Source organism: Mastigoproctus giganteus, chromosome 14 (assembly GCF_048544385.1).
Source record: "Mastigoproctus giganteus isolate SK-2022 chromosome 14, ASM4854438v1, whole genome shotgun sequence".
NCBI classification, from domain to species: Eukaryota; Metazoa; Arthropoda; class Arachnida; order Uropygi; family Thelyphonidae; genus Mastigoproctus; species Mastigoproctus giganteus.
Window position 1 is genome coordinate 117,734,768 of NC_143588.1, and position 16,220 is coordinate 117,750,987.

The 16,220-nt window shown below is 38.4% G+C and overlaps 1 protein-coding gene across 1 annotated transcript in view; it reads left to right on the plus strand.

Moving 5' to 3' along the window:
* The window catches only part of LOC150075659 (ectonucleotide pyrophosphatase/phosphodiesterase family member 5-like), a 30,640-nt gene extending 16,193 nt beyond the window's left edge, over positions 1-14,447 (plus strand). Inside the window, exons 2-3 of the mRNA XM_090388635.1 lie at positions 8,607-9,340; positions 14,092-14,447. Of these exons, the coding sequence (XP_090244761.1) occupies positions 8,607-9,340; positions 14,092-14,397 (1,040 nt within the window). The 3' untranslated portion in view covers positions 14,398-14,447. The remainder of the gene's footprint in view (positions 1-8,606; positions 9,341-14,091) is intronic.
* Positions 14,448-16,220: the final 1,773 nt, after the last annotated feature.

Here is a 16,220-nt window from a genome sequence, read left to right on the forward strand (position 1 = left end):
TTTGTCACCCTTTTTAGAAACTGGCTGGATATGAGCAAATTTCCAAGCAGAAGGAAACACACCTTTGGAATAAGAAAGTGAAAAAAGGCGGCAAAGAACAGGAGTAAGTTCAGGAGCACAGATTTTGAGAACAAGTGGAGAAATACCATCTGGACTTGGAGCTTTCGTGGCATCAAGATTCGTCAAAATCCTTCTGACATCCTTTTGATGGAAGACCACAGGAGGCATTGAATGGAATGTGTTGGGAATGGTGGGAGATGTTTTTAAAAGATCATTAATACAGGAGTTGGAGGAAAAATGGGATGCTAGGAAGTCAGCTTTTTTATGGCTGAAGTGACAACAGAACCATCTGGTTTGGACAGAGGTGGGAGAAGAGATGGACAAAAGTTGCGGCCAAAAGCTTTGGCAAGAGACCAGAATGCTCGGTTACCATTAGGACAAGAAGCAAGTTTTCTAATCTTAGCCTTTCAAACTCTAGTTTGGACTGATTAATAACTGCTTTACAACTGTGGCGAGCTTTGGTGTAGGCAGAAAATGAAACTGAAGAATTAGAAACAAGCCAATTACGATATGCAACATTCTTCTCTTGAACAGCCTTAGCACATTTATTGGAAAACCAAGGTTTAGATAAAGGACGAGATTTTACAATGGAGTGTGGGATAAAGGATTCCATTCCTGCAAGAATAATTTCACTGACACAATCTGAGCAAACGTTGACATCACAAGTTTTGAAACAGTAATCTGACCAAGGAAAAGAAGTAAAGACATCTCGCAAGTCATCCCATTTTGCATTCTTGTAATGCCAAACAATACGAGGTTGGGAATAGCCATGAGATAAAGGCTCCATTGGAGAAGAGACAATCACCAAGTTGTGATCTGAGGTGCCTAAAGGACTTCTCACTTCGACCGTGTACTTAGAAGGGTTGTTTGTGAGAAAAGGATCAAACGTGTTGGCTGTATGGTTAGGATTGTCCGGTATTCTTGAAGTAAATGAACAATCTGTGCAAGGTCATTAGTAATTGCAAAAGCCTCAGCATCTTGACCAGCTGGGTCAGTGTGACTAGAAAACGGAAGCCAGCTGGAGTTGTGAACATTAAAATCACCAAAGAAAATTACCTCACTCTTAGGAAAGTTGGACTGGAGAAAGTCAAGTTACAAAGAGAGGAAGTCAAAGAGTTCCAAGTGATTAGTGGAGTTGGGAGAACGGTAGAGACAACAGATGAATTTTACAAAATGAGATAGAGAGATTTTAAGCCAGAGAAGATCGAAAAGAAGAGATTCCAAATTACCAAGTCTCTGACAGGGAATATTGGAACGGACATATGCACAAATACCACCTTTGAGGCTACTGGAATCGTACAGCGAATAATTTGGGCAACTGAGATGAGCAATAGTCGAATCAACCGATAACTGAGATTCTGTCAGAAAAAGTACATGGGGTTTGGCAGACTGCAAGTGGAAATGGTCATCGTTGAGATTAGAATTGAGACCACGTATATTTGTGAAATGAATTAGGAAGTGTTTGGGAGGTTTAGATCTTTTCGCTATTAACTCGTTTAGATCGTTTTAGTTGTTAGCACAAGACGTTAATGAGAAAATTACCAACTTTAAGTTCGACATTTTAGCTGTCACAACTACAATAAAAGAGTATATTCAGCGACATCAAGTATGTTTGTTTAAATGCGTTTAAGTGAAAATTACCAACGTGTGTGTGTGATCGAAAACATTTTCATGTATGATTCCACTGTATCTGCAACGCACAAGCAGAATTAGCCTTTCACGCTGTTAACCAAAAACATACTTTTTTATTTAACGAGGCCAAAATACCTAGTGTCCAATAATTATACACGACTATTAATTGCAGAAACCGTGGAAATTAAATTACACGAAGATTCTGTTAATGTTTGTCGGCCCTATCTGATATCCGATTCGTGGGCTTTTACGCGCATGCGCGAAGACAAATAATCCTTATTTAAGTTTCATGCTCACCCCTATTCGGTAATTTTCATTCCTGTGATAACCACATACGGTCGAAAAGCGTTGTCAACTTCAGAAAGGAAAAGCGTTTTGCAATTGTTTTGTTAAAATTCTTTTAATTAATTTCCCTATTTTTAATTGTGTTAAATTGAGTTTTATTGGGTTAAATTGATTTTTAATTATTTGTTACTCTAACGTAAGTTTTTCGATTTAATTTCTGGAGAGTATCATACGGAAGTGTTCTACGTACTATATTGAGGTAAACTTCTCTGATAATTTTACAAGCAATTTATGAATATATTAGGCGAGAGGCCTCCGTAGCCGAGTGGGCAGGAGTGGGAGTGCAGTAGCACACGCTCTTTGAGTAGACAGGGCGGGGTTCAAGCTCCTGACTGCTAAATATGGTCTGTCTGCCAACCCGCACTGGACCAGGGCGGCAGATTATGGTCCACTTCCCTCAACATGAATTGCTGAGGAGGCTTCCATCCTGCAGTGGATTGATAATGGCTGTAGTTTTACGCATGAGCAGATGAGTTGATTTTTGGTGGCCCCTAAATACGGCAGATTTTTTTAATACTTGGATTTGAAACTAAAATCTGTTATAGTTGTTTTTAACACGAACCTTGATGTTTTGAAAAATTCAGGTTTCTCTACACAACATGCAAATTGTGTACAAGTTACTTCTTTATTGTCGTCGTGGATAGCATAGTTTGCAGAATCGCCATCCTTCCCACACTCGGTGGAAAAGACCTGGGTTCTGGTCCCGTCGATGACGTGAAGAATTTTTATGGGCCTTTTTCACAACGTGGCTGAGTTAGTCGGTCTCAGGCAAGGGTAGCATGGTTTTTCTCTCCTGGAAACTGTGGTTTTTTGTCCGGCAAACAGTCGATCAGAAAACAAACGCAATTTAAGACAATATACAAGGAGCAATGTGCGATTAGTCGCTGATGCGCCTAAAAAAAGAACAAACTTCTTCATCAAAGTCATCTTATGTTTTTCTTATATTGTCCTTTAAATGACGCCTTAGAACCACACCTTTGGTACCTATACAACTTTAGGATATGCAATTTAATTATCCTTACTGATGCCAACTCGAAATCCACGTTATGGCATAGTCGACTTACTGATCCTAGAAGACGTTTATTTGAAGATTTTATTCTTTTTCTCGTCAGTTAGTTGTTTAAAATCAGCCTAACCATCTACAAGTACTTTTCAGTTTCCTTGGAAGTTCTAACATTGATGTCTCCCTTATCTCCATCAACTAAGCTTCGCGTATTACTCACTGGAATTTTAAAACTGAATGATGTGTAAGTGATCACAGAGCCGAAGTTTTTAACTTCAATTTCGTCATCAATTTCTACTCCTTCCCCACCTCCTTTAGACCTTACACGTTACTCCTTGAGGAATGTCAAATGGAACTCATTCTTACACGATTTCTGCCACTGATGATGACGATGATGATCAGAATTTTTTCACGAACTTTTCTGCTATTGAAATGGTAGGCTACCACCATTCATCAAGCATTGAATAAAGCCATTAGTTGTTCTACAAATAAAAAAGTTCACCCTAAGTATTCGACTCCCCGATAGACTCATGGTTTGACTGCATCTGGAAGTCGAGAATTTCACCGTAAGGGTCGCTTTTGGCCTCGTCAAGAAATCACTCGGATCTGGCAATTACAAAGATCTTTAAAAGCAATACAATAAAGACATTTTAAATCAAAACCAAAATTCCTGGAGAGAATTAGTGAAATCAAGTGGAAATGTATGCGCCCCAGGTGACTTATCTATAAATTGTATAGGCGCGAACATTTTCAAGGCGATACTGTAATTCTGTAGTGCTTCAAAATCAGCACAACAGTTCTTCTGGTCTCACTCTTTCCTTTACGCAGGAAGCAGTCTGTGCAAGTAGCACAGTGGTATCTTCACCGTTCTCCCCACACCGGATGAAAAAGGCCCGGGTTCGAATCCCGTCGATGACGCCAGGAATTTTAATAGTATTTTCTCTCTCCGTGGCTGAGTTAGTCGGTCTCAGGCGTAGATGGCAAAGTTTTTTTCCCCAAAAATTTGTTTTTTTCGTCTAGCAAAACAGGCAAATCGAACAGAGAACACACTCAATATACTAGTTGCCTTACTATCCTGAAGGCTCTGTAAATGCCTTACAGAATTATTTCTTAACGACTGGAAGTGTGTCTTACTCCGTATCATCCTGAACCAGATGAACCTACACGGATGACAAATCGTGTAGGACCATAGCCCTTTTATCAAACTTAGGCAAAATATTTGAATGCCTTCGTGCTTCCAGGATAACTTAACTTCTCCAAGAATGGGAAATGGTTTCTCCATTCCAGTTTGGTTTTCGGCTAGGTCTGGGACACGAGGACGTTATTGCTAATCTTGTAAGCTTAATCAAAGAGTCACGGTTCACCCCATAAATATGTACTTGCAATTTTTATTGATTCGCGTGACCGTTGACTCCCTTTGGTGGGGGCGCGTCCTCTGTTTTTTTCGGGTTGTAGAGTACTCTAAATAACTGCTTAATATCATCAGGAGTTACATCTGAAATAGAGCTGTTGCTGTTGACGCAAGAAACCATATCCGTCATCAGAAATGTTTCCCTCAGCTTCCCACAAGGTTCCAAGGAACCATATTTTGGTTGCACGTAAGGGGACTACATACTAGGAGGAAACAGAACTAAACTTTCAGTTTCCCTTAATAAATTGCAGATGATGATCTTTAAAGGGATGCTTGACCATAATAGACCTCCCACAAAATTCAGTAGCTCTTCTCTCCCACTTGTTACATCAAGCAAGAAACTCGGTTTTATGAGGAAAGATGGGGGCTGAACAGTAAAACTCTATCTCGTGCAAAACTGTGTCACCTCATGAAGCCATGCTCTCTAAGTAATTACTGATTCTCTTCCCACGAACTTCTACCTTTTATATCAAAGTATATGCTACCAAACTCAAAGCAGCATTCCTTTCCAACTTTCTGAATCGAATTTCACACCACCACTCACCCTAAAATTGAAATATGATGGTGGTGGAATATCATAATTGCAAAATGACAATCGCGATACACGGTAATGAAGGTTTATTGGAAACAAAAATGAGGTAACACAGGAAAAATACAATAAATAAGATAAAATAAAATGAGTACAGAAGCTTTAAAACTTCCTTAGCTGTAAAACATTTAAAAATACATACAAATGTTATAATGAAATGAAGAATGTGCCGGGCGTGGTAATATCAGGCAAACAAACATTCTGCACGCAAGGAACGTTTACTGTGCAGAACCAGATAATTGGTGCTGCGAATGTAGGGTGTACGCATGAGGTGCATGCTAGAGCTTGTCACATTGTAACACAACTGCCTCTATGATTGGCAACAGGATATATGAAGTGACTGGAGCCACAATCATTGATGGTAGCGACCTGAGTAGTCAATGACTTCAATATCACATTGCGGATTTAGGTCGTGCCACGTGGACTAATAGTGCTCTGCAACTGCAAAGTTCTCAGAGTCAGCAGTCCGGATGGCCCTCTCATGTTCTGAGAGGCGGTCCTGGAGTCCCCTGGTAGTTTCTCCCACATCGCATCTGCCACAATCATGGCAAGTGATGCGATATATCGAGCCGTTTCGTAAACAGGAGGGGAGTGGCTTCACCTTCTGGACAATAGATCGTAATTTTCTCCCGGGAAGCTGCAAGCACTTTATCTGGTACCCACGTAGGACCTTATAAAGGCGTTCTGAAATACCTGGGTAATACGGGATGTATGTGGAAGAGATCGTCTCATCACGATGGGGCGGGGACTTAGGGTGTGCGGCAAGCTCACGTGCCTGCAAATCGCATTTGTCTAGGGTATAAGCAGGATAGCCACAGTTTGTAAGGTTGGCCCTTATTTTCGAAACTTCAATACGTCTGTTGTCCATGGAGGGTGATAGGGAGTTGAGATGGTCTAATAGCCAGGTTTCTCAACCTCGGGGGATAATTGTGAAGACATCATCAACGTACCGACACCAGAGGGTGACAGGGACTGGTAGGTTTAAGAATATGCGGTCCTCCAGTTCTTTCATCGTAATGTTTGCTATCACAGAGCTGACTGAGCATATGGCTGTGCCGTGAATATGCCTAAAGAGGGAGTCACCAAACGTGACCACGCACACAAAACTGATGTAAACAAAGGTATCCTTGTTTACGTCAGTTCTGGTGAATGGAAATATATGTGGAACGCTTTCGTGAACAAGTGGACTCAATGTCTCGCCATGTGACTGCCCTTATCTGGCAAAAGGTGGGTTTACCCGTTACTAGGTAAGTATCTATGATTTCTGTCCACTCAGTGTAAACTATGCATATTAGTAATGAGCAAAGCATACACATTAACTCTACACATTAGTGATACATTTAATTATATACCTAATGTGTAAACACTCGCTTTGCCCATTACATTAGTATGGGCTAAAAGAGTCTTTTTCTGGTTGAAAATATGCTACAATAGAAATAAATTCCTGCCAAATCTAGGTGGATTTAATGTTGCAATGGAACCTTCTCAGTGAAACCGGAGAGCAATCTCTAATACCACATAGTACTGCATTATCGAAAATACAATACAGCTGGATTTTCAAGTACGCGTCTGAGACCGGTTTCAGTGATGTTCCTGCATTATAGACAGATGGAAAATATCATATTAGGGTCACCCAATGACTAACTTATCTGCCGATGTGTAATATGCCTATAAATTAATCCCGTCAATGATGCAAGGGACTTTTATGGGCTATTTTCACGACGTGGATGAGTTAGTCGATCTAAGAAGAGGGTTTTCGTCCAGCAAACAGAAAACTGACCACAATGATCTATGTTGCTGATGCACTTCCAACAATGTAAACAAACAAAACCCATAAGTGTTCCCAGCGTCATTGACGGGATTCGAGAATGCGCCTTTCTTTTCTGGTGTGGGAAGGACAGTGATTATAACAACTGTGCTGGAGTGCAGTGAAAAATTGACGCAGTGGTTAATTGTTCTGTCGTTTGGAAAAGTTTGTTAATGAATCCAGACGACGAGACCCTTGCTTGGTCGCTTACATTTTCGGCAGCAATTGTGGCTGTTTGCGCACAATTTTTGGGAATTTCTATATTTCTTAACAACTTCAATGGCGCCAGCCTTTGAATACTTGATAAAAGCACGGCGCCAAAGGTTACAACCACAAAATCTTTACATAAGGTACCCCTGCAAGTCCGTGAGATCCTTCTCTTTCGCTATTTCTGGCGAAACGGTTTGGCTCTAGTCGAGTAATAAGGCTTTATAACACTTATCTGCGCCCTTAACGCACCATGTGACTCCTTTGATGTACTCAAGTTGTTGCACACTCCAAACATCCATAATTCTAATAAAGTGGCCAAGCAATGTATTTCACGAAACACATAAATTTGAGAAAGAAGAGAATCATTATAATCGTTATTAGCAAAATGTCGAATGCTAAAATATCCAGGTAAACCCTCATAATCTAATGAATGGAGATCTTGGGTCCAACGACACATTTAAATAATATTAAATCCTTCTTCAGGGCATTGAACGTGGTCTGCGATCTCATGTACTAGCTGTTGTAATTTGAGATATATAGTGTAGTCAGAGGCCACACTTATTTATCACTACTTCTTTTTTAAGAGGTCACTAACTGCCTCACTTTAGCGCACATTTCAAAAACAGAATATAACTTTATGAGATTACCATTTGTTTCTTTTGCTTAACATTTTGGATACAGTACATTGCAATGTATTGTTTATGAAAAACAAAACGCCCAAATTTACAATACAATGGGCCCTCGTGGGTAGTACATTTGATAGTATCGCCGTCCTCCCCGCATAAGGTGGAAAAGAACCGAGTTCGAGTCATGTCGATGAGGGGAAGAATTTCTATCGGCCTTTTTCACATCGTAGCTGAGTTAGTGGGTCTCAGGCGAGGGAGTCGAGTTACATTAGGGTTATGCTGATGGAATTATAAGACCGCGTGTTCTTAAACATCAAAGACACTCCATTATTCACAATGTTGATATATGGCTCCATCAATTCTAGTTAAAACTTTTTTATGGATATATTCATTACTACATATTCGGTTTCGGGCAGTTATAGTTAAGACACAGCATGGGTTTGTCAAGGGGTAATATTGTCTCACCATTGTGATTGGATATTATGATGTAGTCACGAAGGAATTGGATGCAAAAAATAATTTTGATACTGCTCTTTGTGGAATAATGTTTTTAATGGAATTTCTCAGGGTTCGATGTTGGGACTGTTGTTGTTTTCTGTGTTTATTAATGATATTGATGAAGATATATCAGACTTATTATCCAATGATTGGCAGGGTTGTTAATGACACCAGTTTTTCGTCCAGGAAATAGCAAATCGACTGAAGAATACACGTAATTAGAGAGTTTACTGACGCTTAATACACACACAATAAACTTTTTATTCTGACATTAATTACAATAAACTGTTTATTTAAGATTTATTATTGGAGTCTAAAAGAACATATAAAGAAAGAGGGAAAATGGTTTCTCAAAGTTTTTATCCACTATAATAATGTTTGGACATTCATAAGATAGACCCTCACTAACACTTTTTCTTTTCCAGGGCTATATCCTGAAAGCCATGGCGTTGTTTCAAATGAGATGTATGATCCAGACTTTAAAGAAAATTTTACAGCATATAACTTAGATAAAAAGTGGTGGGTCGGAGGAGAGCCAATCTGGATCACGGCCAAGAAGAAAGGATTAAAATCGGCAGTAGGTTTATGGGTTGGAAGCACAGTTGAAAGGGATGTGAATCCTGATTATACACTACCCTATGAGAAGGAAAATAATATCACATACGATGTACGAGTAGATAAGATAATCACTTGGCTGGCTGATGACAAGGTGGATATCGTGCTAGGATACTTTGATGAGCCAGACCACAGTGGCCATAAATATGGAGCCGCAAGTGATGGAGTGGGAAAAGCAATTGAAAGAGTTGACAGAGTCTTAGGAGATATAATAACACGTCTTAAAGAAAAGAAGCTGTTTGATATTATCGACATTGTAATTGTCAGCGACCATGGTATGGCAAATATTTCATATGACGATGAACACACACTCTATTTGGATAAATACATAAAGGCGGATGATGTAGAAGCGATTACCGAAGGAGGTCCGATATTAGGACTCTTCCCTAAAAATGTTACATACGTCTTCAGCCGAATACATGATCAACGTTTCAATTTTACGGTCTACAAGAAAGAAGATATTCCTGAACGGCTCCATTACAAAAATCACAGAAGAATACCACCGATTCTCATCGTCCCTGATGAAGGCTACGCAGTGTACTTTGTAAGTATCTTCACTGATATATTTTAGCTTTTAAATTATATCTAGATCCGCTACATTTCTACATACTGGGTTGGGCTAAATGTCATAAAATACATATTTTGATCTCCCAGTGATCTAAAGAAGTGGACTAAGTCCTCACCTATCAAAAACAAAAAATTTCTAATCGCTCAAAACTTAAGGACCAACACTATTCCTAAAGGTTACAACCACAAAATCTTTACATAAGGTACACTTTACTGATGAGAGTAGATTCGGACTCAGCAGCGATTCTGGACGTCAACTAATCTGGAAAGAAGTTGGCACACAGTATCACCCCACAAACATCACTGAAAGAGATCGATATGGCGGTTGAGGTGTTCTCATCTGGGGAGGCATTATCTTGGATGGACGTACATAACTCCAGTGACTGGAAGGCGGTACTGTAACTGGTACACGCCACTGTACTGAGGTAATCCTTCCCCCATGTGTTTCTGTTAAAAGGTGTCATTGGCCTCGAGTTCGTGTTTATGGATGATAACGCTACATCCCATCGCACTGCATCTGTGATATGCTTTTGGAAAGTTAAGACATTGTTCCTATGGATTGGCCTGCCATTTTTCTACCGATATAAATCCCATCGAAAACATATGGGACGCTCTAGGGAGACGCCTAGTGGCACGTCCACACCCACCAAAAAATGTTCACCAGCTGAAGATGGTGCTGACAAAGGAATGGACGATGTTACTGCAAGAACTTATCAACATGTTCTAAGTATGGACAGGCAATGCAAAGCCTGCATCGACATTAGGGAAGAAAGGGGTTCTTTTACGAAGAAAGGCTTAAATTTTGCAAAATGCATCATCTGGAGATTAGGCACCTGCGAGGCGATCTGAATGAGGTGTATAATGCCTTGAATGGATTAAGCGGGCTTAATGCTGGTGGGATTCTTCCTCTTGCTCAGATTACAAACCTGTGGGGGGTATAAACTGAAAAGTAACTTCTGTGAATGCTTCCCATTTAGAATTTGCTGTTGGTAACATCATCAGTTGATCCCACTGTATAGAATTTAAAACTGCCTGAGACCACTGTAGTCACCTTTATGAAAGCAAAAACCTTTGCCCTTATCCCTGATGGTAATTACATCTTTAGTAAATCTCACATCAGTACACTGTGATCAGTGTCACCTAGCGGTTTCTTTATCTGCAGATTATTAATGCACAAATAATCAGTGCTGATAATGAAGTCAAGGGTATTAGTCCCTCTTGTTGCTGCTGTAGAAAACAATCATTCAACAAATCTACAAGAGTCTCGGTAGCATGCAAGTGACCAAACCACAAGTTCTACTCAATATCTGGGAAGTTAAAATCCCCCATTATAAGACATTTTGTTTTACTGGCCCACTATTTCTCTGTAGGTTTTTGTTGTACTCATCAGTCGTTATCAATGTAACACACTCCTACTCTCAATTTTGCTTTCCCAATGTTTATGTCACACCAATCTGACTTAACATTGCACTGTCTGCCATAACACAGCCAAGGTATTTACTTGTTCCAAGATGATGCCCAGCAGTGCTTGAAATCCTCAGCCCCTTGCTTTCTTGGGTGCTGCTCATTCCAATAGCAGTGCAAGAATCACTTTCACCTCTGCCTGCAGCAACTGTTAATCTTCTAGTCTGTGTATCCTCCCCTCCAAGCTAGCAGTTTTCCAACTCACCTAACTGTCTTGATATCATCAGCAAATATTCTTGCACACTTTCTATTTAAGTGTATCGCATCCCTGCAGAAGCAGTCTCTCCTGTTAACAAGCACAGACTACGATGAAAAAAATTAACCCATGAGCCTTGCACAATCTCTCCAGGGCTGATGATAAGACTATCATCATATACTCCCTCCTATCATGTCTGGGCAGAATTGCAGACACTATAAAATATAATCCCAACTCAACTTTTTTTTCAACATTAACCTTTATTTGTTAAGGAAGTCTGCAGATGAGTAAGCTCTAGAGTTGAGATGGGCAGTTGAGAGGTTGATGGCATGCCCCCCCATTTAAAAAAAAATGGGGGGAGCATGCCATCAACCATCCTTTTTTCTTCAAACTCTGATAGATGCCCATCAGAACACTGAGTTGGTGCCTAATTTCTTCACTCTCTCTTCACACCTAAACAAGGATTGCAGCCAAAACATAATCATTGTTGATTAGGCAACAATTAAAACATTGGAATATATGGTACAGGCTAATAGATGTAAGGCTAAGTGCAATATCAAGCAAACACTACTTAGGCTATGGCACTCATGAGAGTATCTGCATTATTATAAGTAATCAGAGTCATGTGCAATCAGAGTAGCAGAATGCTTAAACAGGCAATACACAGCTAACAGAGAACATGTGGTGCAATATTATGATTAGTGTGAAGATGTATTAGTCAGCTCATAATGGGCAATGAGTCATGGTTTGATTTGATTTGATTTTACTGGTGCAAAAATTACTGTAGTTATACTACACCAGGAAAACATGAGTCATGAACCAGTAATGGAAATATGCAAGCTCTTTTCTGCCCGAAAAGTTTGTTTCATACATAGCACTGGGTGGGTTATTTTTATCCTTCTTTGATCCAAGAGGTGATAAATATCAGCAATGCACTTTTGTTTTTTATACGTAAATTTAATTACAATTAAATTATAAAAATAATAATAAGTATTAAATTATTATCCATAAAATGGTACATTTGTTTAAGACTGGCTTTTATAAAAATTTTTATTCTTAGTTTTTTTAAAGATAATCTGTAACTCCACTTGGTGCCTAAGAAGAATCATTGCCGTGGCCAGGGTTACATTTGCCATAACGTAATTATGCCTCTGATTTCTCAAATACTGATATCCCATGGATTGCAAAAAAATGCTGGAACAATTAAAGCACACCTTTAACAGTAAGTAAATGGGTATGTTCACATGTGGCATTGTCTTGTGCAATGGGAAACCCCATACAGCCAATGTCATCTAGGCAGAGATGAACAGGTATAAGAGGAAACAGCTTACATACCTTCCATACAGTCCAGACCTCTCCCTGTACAATCATCCTATCTTTGGACTTTGAAACGGCCTAAAATGACATCACTACTACTCATACACCCACATAGTGTTCATTTGAAAACCATGTTTGTATTTTTAATAGGCCTACTGAAAACATCTTGCCTAGAATAATTGTTTGTGTTTACTTCTAGGCCAGTGGTTCTCAAACTTTTTAATGTGAAGACACCCTAAATCCACTATGAAAATTCCCAGCACCGGGTGCATGGGCGCTGGAAGAATATTTTGTAAGGTGGTGCATGTGGAAGGGCAATGAGGGAATTTTTTTTTTGAAAAATGCATGAAAAAAAAGTTTGGCTTTTTGTACAGGATTTTTAAACAAAAATTTTTTAATTTAAAAATTGGCCTCATACTGCATTTTATGCACAGTTTCTATATCTCTAAGAATAATATATTGTATGAAAAAATCTAAATTAAAGAAATAATATTTGATTGTTTTTTCATACTTATTTGAATGTTTTTAGAAAAATAAGTACATTTTCTAATTTATATCCAGAAACTGAAATAATTCAAAATTAAAAACAAAAAAAAACAATACAAAATTATATTGAAATTTTATTAATTTTAGAGCTAAGGGCTAAGATCTGCTAAGCGAGTATGAGCATTCGCAGCAGTGCTGCGCTGTTTCAAATACAGTGTACACGACAGATGGCTCGGCTCAGCTGTTCCATATATGTAGGTGTATGTACATAAACACTGTAATGCGGTCAGCCATTATTTCATGACGACTTCTAATTTACACAGTTGCATGAAAATCAATGAACTTTTGTAGTGACGACCACGATGTAAGCCAATGCTAAATTTGACGTCGCGACACCCACTTTCAGAACCACTGTCTAGGCAGTGAACTTTTTTTTTTTTTTAGCTGGTGCAGCATAAGCCTCAGGCTTCCTTGCACTATATGGCTAGTAATAATAATAATAATAACTTGATTATCAACAAAAAAAAAAAAAATAATAATTCTTGTTTATATTCAAGCACAACAGCTAGGTTAGAGAATTTGACATGTATTTTGAAAATGAATGAAAGTTGTTAATCGTATTTGGCAGTCACGTAAGCTTAAACCATGGCCCATTCAAATGCGTGAGAATTCTTTTGCTTGGCCACTAGATTATATCAGGGCAAAGAGTTGCTTTATACTGCAGGACAGCCTATATGGAAAAGAAACAAGCTTACTGTTAGAGTAGCCACATAACGTTTCACTGAAAACCAAACTTTTCATTTTCATAATATGAGTAGTTTTTGAGATAATAACTACTTAACAAATAAACCAGGTGACCAGCAAATTGAAGTGGGCAACACTTATATCTGAGAACAAACACTGTTCCACAGCTTAAAAGGTAAACTGAAGCCATTATCAATCCACTGCACAATGGAAGCCTCCTCAACTATTCGTGTTGAGGGAAATGGACCATAACTGCCATGCTGGTCTAGTGCAGGTTGGCAGATCAACTGTATTGAGCAGTCAGGGGCTTGAACCCCCGGTCTACTCAAAGAGTGTGTGCTCCTGCTCCTGACAACTCAGCTATGGAGGCCTCCCCACAGCTTATTACTGTGCCCTAATGTTAATATTAAGGCTGAGTGGAGCCTTGACAACAGAATTCTCTAGCTGTAAGCTACTCTATAATTGTATGTTTATACAAGAATATTTAGTGCCTTAATTTTTGGTGTCATTTTTCTTTGCAGAGCAACATAAATCTTTCTCGTCCAGCTGGGAACCACGGGTATGATAATGAACTTATGTCCATGAAACCCATATTCATTGCTCATGGTCCTGATTTTAAGCAGAATTACAAAACGGAGGAATTTGAAACCATTCATATATATCCCTTATTGTGCCATCTTCTTGAAATAAATCCGGCTCCAAACAATGGTAGTTTACAGTTTGTGCAACACATGTTAAGTTCCAGCGATCTGATAAAGACATCTGTATTTCTGAAAGCAATCATCATTTCTATTTATGTACATTTTTTGGCTACAAATTACATTTAGTTCAACCAAAGTAGACTTGAGTATGATGTATTTTATAAGAGGAAGTGCCCTTAAATGACAAATTAAGACAAATTTAGACAGATCAAGAGTATGAAATACTTTCTCAATTTTTCTATGATTAAGTTCGAGGGTAGATTCAACCTTAATGTTTACTTTTTTTGTGGGGGAGGGGAACAGGAAATGTAGCTTCAGCTTCGTATTTGAAGGAAAAATTGTTGTTTATAAATAATACAGAAGCAGCATGTGCAATGACATGTTTTTGGAATAATCTTAGTGCCATCTAAAACAGGAAGGATGGTGGCCAGCAAATACCAAATTTCTCTGTCCCTGGCATCATGAATTATTTTCTCAGCATTCAATTTAGTCCAGTTTCGCAGGGCATCCACAAATTTCCCCCTTCGTCCTATTCCGCTGTTAACTTAGTCCTCCTGTGCAATTTCTAGTATTTCTGTCTTTGCCATTTTTAGAACTCTCATTAATAACTCTGCTTACCATTTGATTCTGACAATTCTCCACATCTCAAATGCCTCCAATATATTTGGCATTTCTCCTTACCTGTACAGATTTTAACTCCTTATAGTAATGCACACCCAATATAGCATTGGCAAGTCCTGATTCTTAATTCCAAACTCAACTTGCTTCAGACAGGACTTTTCTCATCTAAATAAACCTGGTTTTTGCTTGTCATGTAGAGATCCCATTTCTTTAGTCTGGTTGTTGTCTGATGAGTGAAATGGCTTCTTAGGTAGCAAAATTTGTTGACTCATACTGTATTTAATTTCTGCAGGGAATGGAGAATGTTATTTTTGTTTCATCATGCACATAATTTCATAATTTTTGATTTCTTATTCTTAATTGTAAGGTCCATTTTTTTACATTTTGATTCTAGTTAAAAGTTCTCTTAATGATATGATAACTGTTTTTGTGTATCTCAGGTTCACTATCATTACATTTATTTCTCTGCCTTTTTTCCATCTCATTCAACCTGTATTATTTTTGCATATAAGTTGTACAGAACTGAAAAAACAATGCAGTCTTGCTTCACATCTCTCTTAACTTCAATCCAGTTTGATTCCACAATTCCCATTCTAATTTTGGCTTTCTGTTTACAATAGGCATCTTTTATGATTCTTATATCTTTAGGAACACCTCCTATGTTCTACTTAGGATATCAATAAGTTTGTTATGTCTGATCTTCTCAAATGCCTTTTCATTGCTTAGATATCACAGGAAAGTGGGACATTCATTTTTATATGCAGGAACTCCCTGACTTACATAATATTCGACTTATGCAAATTCGACTTTACATAAGTTTTTGGCAGCCGGTGCAAACTGAAAAAAATATGGAAACGTATGTTGCATCTGTAGGGATAAATAGAGATATATTGTGAAAATATCGTAATGTGAACCCAATAACATATTGTTTTTTTGTAATTCGTTCCAAGTCCTTGGAAGTTGAAAATTTCGCTATATTACTAAGCTATTTATCTCTCTAAAAGGTCATTTTTATAATGGAAATTGCACTACACTTTCATTATCATACGTTCCGTTACAAGAATCAATTCTGAACGCCTTTGTGATATTTTTCTAAAACACATTTCTGGAAGTCACTGCCATAAAACAATAAAAACAATTTGCACTTTCCAGTTTATTGGGCTTCTGTTGGCGCAATCTATTATAAACGGATAGTAAACTCGATCTTATTGCATTTGCAATAATACCAATAACTGGAATTCTGTGGGTTTTTACGTTACAGTATTATGGTGAAATGAGTTCCCCTTCACTGAAATCTTCAATCATATAAAAAATAAATTTTCAGAAAC